This window comes from Antrostomus carolinensis, unplaced genomic scaffold (genome assembly GCF_000700745.2).
Source record: "Antrostomus carolinensis isolate BGI_N321 unplaced genomic scaffold, ASM70074v2 scaffold53965, whole genome shotgun sequence".
Lineage (NCBI taxonomy): Eukaryota > Metazoa > Chordata > Aves > Caprimulgiformes > Caprimulgidae > Antrostomus > Antrostomus carolinensis.
In genome coordinates, this window is record NW_010319472.1 from 1 (window position 1) to 7443 (window position 7443).

The 7443-nt window shown below is 37.6% G+C and overlaps 1 protein-coding gene across 1 annotated transcript; it reads left to right on the forward strand.

Annotated features, from left to right (window-relative positions):
• Positions 1-180: 180 nt before the first annotated feature.
• Positions 181-7032, forward strand: RSPH1 (radial spoke head component 1; the record flags this gene model as incomplete). Its single annotated transcript, XM_010169239.2, has 8 exons — positions 181-345; positions 467-572; positions 1752-1842; positions 2080-2215; positions 2521-2592; positions 4336-4546; positions 4974-5117; positions 6983-7032. Coding segments are annotated over 8 exons (975 nt in total), but the record flags the coding sequence as incomplete, so codon positions are not given.
• Between the last annotated feature and the right edge of the window lie 411 nt (positions 7033-7443).

The following is a 7443-nucleotide window of genomic DNA, read 5'->3' on the forward strand; positions in this document are numbered from 1 at the left end:
TCCATACCTTGCAGTGGCCTGTCAGGAGGGGAGGGAAGCCTCTGCTCTGCCGTCAGGATCTGATGGAAGCCTCTGCATAAGCAGTACATCTGTTGTCCAGGCGCTCCCACAGTCTCCGATTAAAGCCGAACTGGATCAGCTTTGAGCAAACACTTGTTTTCCTCTGTCTAATGAGGTTAGGTTCAGTCAGGTCGAGCCCTCTTAAACAACTTTTTTTCCACATGTGATCAGGAGTATGATGGTGAACGCAATGCGGAAGGTGAGCGACACGGGCGTGGAAAAGCACAGCTACCCAATGGTGACAGGTACGATGGAGAGTATGAACGTGGGCTCCGGAGTGGACAGGTAAGACAGGGACAGAAGACAGTGCTTGTGCTTATGTTCCAGCAGTTCTGCTAGTTTGGGCACTACACTGAAACAAGAGTGAGAACTGACAAGTATTTTATTTATACCAAATATGTTTCAGGGGACCTACAGATTTAAAAATGGTGCTTACTACACTGGAGAATATCTTCAAAACAAAAAGCATGGCAAGGGTGTTTTTTTTTATCCAGATGGATCAAAATATGAAGGTAAAACACTGAACACAGTTGCAAGGATTTCTGTAGCTGAAAGGACGCATTCCCCTCCCCCCCCGAGGCAGGGAGATAGTGAATTGGAGAATGTATTCTTTTAAGAAGATAAATTCGCTACAGAAAGTTTTCCTTTTATTCCTTTTTTTTATTATAAGCTCTGAGAAATGTGCGTTTTATTTATAAGGATTTATGTTGATTATTTGGAGAAGTGTGGTATTTAGTATTGGTTTATTCTTGTCATGTCCTCCTTTCAAGTGGGGTGTTCCAAGTTCTAAGAAATATTAAGTACCTTTTACAAATCAGTGCCGTCTTGGTAGAAGAGAGTATGGTTACTTATTTCTGAATAATGATTAGAACCACAGATATGTTCTGTATAAAGTATTTTAGGACTTTATTAGGGTCATCCTTAAAAATAGTCTACTGATTAGAGCACTTACTCAGGGATTAGGGTGCCTCTGAAGGCTGAAGAAGTTGAAACTCTTGTTGTTTCCCTTCTTCCAGGAGAGTACCTGAAGCACTGTTAATAACACTTAGGCTTCAAGCGAAAATATTTCTCCCCCTTTTCTAAGCTAGGCAAGAAAGAACATTCACAATGTGAGGGCTAGAAGCAGAAAGCAAAAATCCAGCCCGATCTTGCCTTATGAGAGCATATGTACCTGTGATTTTTTTATTTAAATAAATTTCTTTTAAGATCAAATAGAAGAGTAATTAAGATACACAATCTAGCATCCTTTGACTATATATGTCCCTTGACTGACAGGGCAGTTTTAGAAAATGAGTCAAACTGAAGTAGTCCCTCTTTTTATTTGAGTGGAAATGTCACATTATCTAATGCAACTGCAATACATTACCAGTTTTAAAGACAGGAGCAGGACATTACATGGCTTCTTGTGTTCATAATGATAATGGAGAGTGATAATGGAGACGGACTGTGATGGATGAAATGAAAGGGAGGTCAGGCAGCCGCAGAAATATGTGTGGAAGGGACCAGACAGAAGAAAAAAGAGCAAGGACTTAGAGTAAGGAATGGTGTAAGGAATGGTAAGGAATCACAGTGGTGTTATAGCTTTCTTTTCCTTCTCTAATAATTCAGATATGATAACTTTACAAACTGACCACTATATCACACCATGAAATACACCACGTCTCACTGTTTTTATTGTATTCTTCTTAAAGGAGACTGGGTGGATGACCAGAGACATGGCTATGGAGAGTATACATATGCAAATGGAGACACCTATACTGGACAATGGTTTAACCACAATAGGTTTGTTTCATTCTTACCATGATGTTTAAAGTCACCCAATGGCATTAAAATGCAAAAGTTATTTTCCAAGAGTGGATGACTACAGCAAATCAGGTGCTACTGGATAACCTTGGCAATTTAGTCCAACTTGAGTCATTTCAGCTACTTAAATAATATAATTTTAATACCTTAAGTATAAAAACATCCTAAATTCTTAATATTCAGTAATATAAAGCAAAATAATTATTTTCTCCTTAGGCACGGGCGAGGTACATATGTCTATAAAGACACAGGATCTAAGTATGTTGGTCGTTGGGTAAATGGAAACCAGGAAGGAGAAGCTGAACTTATCCACCTAAACCATAGATTTAAGGGCAAGTTTCTGAATGGAAATGTAAGTGTGCTAGAAAACTCTCTATTCATCTGACCAGTTAGCATGGAATTGCCTTAATATGATCTTTTCCACTTAAAATAAGAAACTAAGTTCCCGATCTTTTGTAGTATTTCTTGTACCATAAGTGTAACACAGGAAACTGAATTAATCTGTAGGACAGAACGCCAAGTTTCTCTGCAACTTCACTTTCAAACTCTGCTGTTATTGACTATTGTATGATTTTTGTAGTAAAGCATACTTTACATTTATATGCTTAGAATGTACTGACTTTATGGTTCTGCTGACTTTTTTGTATCTTTGTGCAGCCTGTAGGTTATGGCAAATATGTATTTGATATTGGATGTGAACAGCATGGAGAATACATACATTCGGAGCAGGTAAAAGAAATTGTGGAAATTATACTGAATATCAGAGAACTCACTATATCAAATCTATTGTTGAGTAATCTACAAAATGCCTTATAGATACTGCTGTTAAAGTAGATCTAACTCAACAAAAAAGGGTGGAAACTCATGCATTTTTAAGAACTAAATGAGGTTTCATTTTGTTTTTTTCTTTAGCTTCCTTACTGTGTAAGCTTTGATGAGTACAAGGTGTGATTTTAGCACTACTTGCAGACAGGATTCCTTTCTGCTTAAAGTTCAGAACAATCAGAATCTTCCCAAAACATTTGAAGTTTCAAACCACAGAAGAATGTAGAAGCATTTGTCTGTACATTTAGCCTGTATTCCACTTTGTTCTGAACACCAGAAAACAATGAAAAATATTTCTTCTTATATTTCTGAATTTCTTGATGCTATGCATACGAATGAAAATTTCCGGCAGATTCGTGTTTTGGAAATGTGTCCCACTGTTGTTCTGGTCCTCTTAGGAGCTTAATATCCACAGCTCCTAGTACCTGTAGGGAGCATCTGGGATCAGGACCTGCTTTTCCTTCTTCTTCTTCATGCATGAATGTTTTGAAATGTTTCTGATTAATGTGGTACAAAATAGCTATAGAAGTAAGAAATATATCTTAATATTACTGTTTTGATTTCAAGAAAATATGCTACAATTTAGCTTAGAGTTTGCTACCTCTGTTGTCTGACACATTAGTTCCCATTACACACTCTTTGAAAATTCTCCAGTGCAGCAATTGTTTCTTAGGACAAGGACAAAATAATAATAATAAAAAAATCCTATAATTTGTGATAGAGATTTGCAAAACATGGAGACTGTTTTGCTTTTTTGGCTAAAAGCAAGAGATCCCAAATTAAGAATCAGATTCATATGAGTACACAAAGTGATGTGTATCTAGTATCCTCAGTTCAGTTGGCAATTGTTGGATGTGCTGACTTTGGAATATTAGGCCATTGATGTGGGAGTTTAAACATGAATTTAAGAACCCCAAGTTAAGCACTCGGCTTCTGAAAATCATTATTCTCGGGAACAATAATTTCTTCTCATGTGAATGCTGTTGTGACTGTGTAAAGCAAGGGACAGTGCTGTCACTAAAGTAAAATCAAATTTTGCCGCTTTGCTTTAGTTGAAGTAATTGCAGAACAAAGTCCATTTAAAAAAATAATTAGATTGCAATAGAGATAATTATTCCATTACCAAGACTTTCTCCTTCATATTTGGATAAAGTATGACTTTTTAAATTAAAAAATATCTTCAAATTTCAAAAATGAAAGCTTTGTGCAGTACCTTACTGCTTCCTAGATCCGAACCAATCCTAGGCAAAGATTGAGGCAGAAAAAGCTGTGTTGCCCCCCTGTTCCTGCGTGAGATGGTGCAGCATCAACCAGACAGAGTATCAGGTGTTATTTGCTGCTGTTATACTGTATACAGGCAGAGAAGAGAAGACACAGTTGACAGGCACCTCACAGCCATTCTGCTTAAGGATAGACAAAATTTTACGTTAAGGAAAGTAAGCTGGCAAGCACTGATCATTGGTAATGGTCAACTGACTTCATCAAGGTTCAAAGTGTAGTAGTTCCTCCACCTGTAAATGCTTTCAAAGGCAAATTCAATGCCATTTTGAGCCCAGACAAAGAGGTTTTAGTTCACAAAACCATCGTCTCAGTTAGTCCCTTAAAACCTGTAATATAAGATACTGGATTTCATGTGTTGTCTTCTAGGAGGAAGAAGAAGAAGAAGAAGAGGAGGAACCCTCATTGCTTGTTGCACCAAAATGGAAAGCATCACAAATTACCAAATTAACACTCTGGACTCCCCGTGGAGAAAAACCACCTTCTCCAGAGGAAGCCTCCCTAGTGGCGGCAGCAGAAGCAGTGGAAGAAAGAGCAGCAGCAGCAGTAACTGAAGAGGAGAAAATGCCATCAGTGGCAGGTTTGTTCTGCTGGACAGCTGGAAACTCTATACTTTCACTATCCTCTGAAACCATGTATTTCAGGTTTAATATCAAGTGGTGTGAGAGGATTTTTGGGGGCTTTTTTTCCTATAATTTACCACATATTGAATGTTAGGAACTTCCAAGCCTGTTCATAAACTGTGCAATATATATATGTCTGTTTTATCTCACAAGGTGTCATGAGATACAGCTGTCAGGAAGCCTGTGGATCATTTTAGTCTATATCATGGCCTGTTATGCAGACTTGATTCTAAACAGTTACAGAACATTTTGTGGGATTTCTCATGTGATTAAAGACTGCAGACTTCAGAACAGGAGTTACGAGCTACTGCACGAAAACAATGACTGGGTGCAAATTTATAAACATTAATTTTCTCTGGTATTTCTAAATTTCTCATATTTCAGTCACTGATGAGTCTGCTAAGGATAGGGATGATGAGCCTTCTCTTCAAGAACTATCCAGTGAAGTTTCTACACCAGTGAGGGATGCAGGAGAGGAAGATGAGGGAAGAAGAGAGGGAGAAGAAAACAAAGATCAGGAGGATCTAGGTGAGGAATGGGGCATGCATGAATATACTTCAGCTAACAATCAGGGTTTGAAATGATGTGTGTTAATCAGCTGAAGTCATGCTGCTGCTGAGAGGTCCCTTATTAAGCTGAAGAAACGATGGGAATCTACCTTTCCTAAAGAGGGCAGTCCTCTATAGCTGTAAACTGGTTTTGAGTAGTCAAGTTATAACAGTGGAAATTAAAAGTGGTATTTCTGTGCAGCATTCTGTATACATGTACAGTCGACAGCACTTGCAGGGCTGAGTTTGTAAGTGATTGCATTTGCAAACTTTTTTTGTACAAAAATGAGAGAAGATTTCAGACCCTGGGAAATTCAGGGAGTTTTGAGCACTCCACTTTTCTCTCATGAATGGAACTATGTATTCTTATTCTCTCAACTGAAGTTAAAAAGCAAGCAAAACAAATCTGAAGAAACAAATTTTAGGTATTGTTATGTATTATGGTTTGAACAGACTCTGGTTCATTTGTTTCTCTTACAAACCATAGAGATTTGGAATTCAGATACTCAGGTTTTCTTGCAGGTTGTTCAGAAGCCTGTTTTAAACACAAAATTACTAAGAAGCAACAAAAGGATGCATCTATGTTTACTCACATTTAGCTTATAGGCCTCCACCCAATTGCTATTTGTTTTTACTAAATGTTAACACTTACAAGCTTACATATTTGATGCATGAAAACATAAGATAAATTTATCCATTTGTAATCAGTCAATTTTATAATAAATAAAAGCAAAGCACTATTCATAGGGATCAGAAGGACTATTAAACTCTGAAAGAGCCTGGAGGTGTACACTAAACATTTAGGCCAGCTCTTGGAATTTTTGTGGTTTATTTCCTCTCATTTTTTACCCATCACCTCTGAAGGTGGACTCGTGCTTCAGGGCAGACTAGCCAGCTAGCTGATCTAGTGTGTAGGACTGACATCTTACAGGATCCCTGGGCTTGGATCAGATCCAGCAGAAATCTAAGCAGGTTTCCTGCACAGCTCCGTTTTGTATTTGGCAAAAGTTCATTGAGCCTGGTTTGTCTCAAAGTCTCTTGGACTCAAATAATAATTTTGGACTGAACTTGACCCTAACAAATTTTCTGGCCTACCACAATGAGGCAGTTCTGGTATTCCCATTGGGGTTTTTTGGTGGTTTGGGTTTGTTTTTTTGTTTGTTTGTTTGCTTTTGGGTTGTTTTTTGGTTTTTGGTTTTGTTTTTTTTTAAGAACAAATGGACCAAAGCATCTGTCAGTGGCAGCATAGATGCAGATTCCAATGCATGAACAGACAGGAATGTGATAGATGTTCTCAAAGATCCTTCCAGCTCTTTATTTCTAGAATCAAAGAGTTGGATTTTATACATTTTTCAGCATAAGCCTACATCTACAATTAATTAAGCAACATATTGTTCCCCTTGCCTTATGTTTAGCAAGATTAAATTATAATAAGAGGAAATGATTTGAAGAAAATATCCATACTGTGAAGAGCAGATGTAACAAAATCTGGTTTCTTGCAGCCTTGTATTCTCTGTCCCATTAACATAATTTTTTTCCACACAGGAATTCCATCCTTCTTGCTCTGTGTTTCTTATGATACTTGTCTACATAGGAGACATTCTTTGGCTATCCCAGAGTTACATATGGGCTGGCTGTCAGTCAATATGTGTGTACTGAGACCGTCTGGCAGCTGACAAACAATGTGTAACAGTTGAATTTAAGTACTGGCAGTGAAAGGCAATGGGAAAGATGACTGAGGTAGACAGCATAGTCCTAGAATTATGTTTTAGGTTACTAGGATTACTTTCCACTATTTTATAATAAAATACATCTCTATATCCTGTCTTTCATTTGCCTCCACAGGGACTACTAGTTTAGAGGATAAGGAGGATGAATTAGAGGAAGCAGAGTAATCAGATACAACTAAAGACAAAGAGACAAAAAAAAATAAAAATCAGAGTGTGTACTTTATTAGGGTAAAACTGCAATATCTTTCTTTGTAGAAGAATAAACATTTCTGTCACTGTTCTGTCTGGAATATATATCTTTGAAGTTTTCATGATCTCATGACATGTATGACAGTGTGCAGTCTCATGACAACTTTCTTTATTCACTGTTGTGGTGGTTTCACTTGGCCAGCAGTCAAATATAGCTGTTTGCTCACTCCCCCTGCTGCCCAGGTGATAGGGAAGAGACTTGGGGGCAAGGGTGAGGAGACTCATAGGTTGAAATAAGAACAATTTAATAATTGAAATAAAATAAAACCTAAAATAATAATGATATTAAAATACTAATGGTAGTGTGGTGGGTTGACCCTGGCTAGA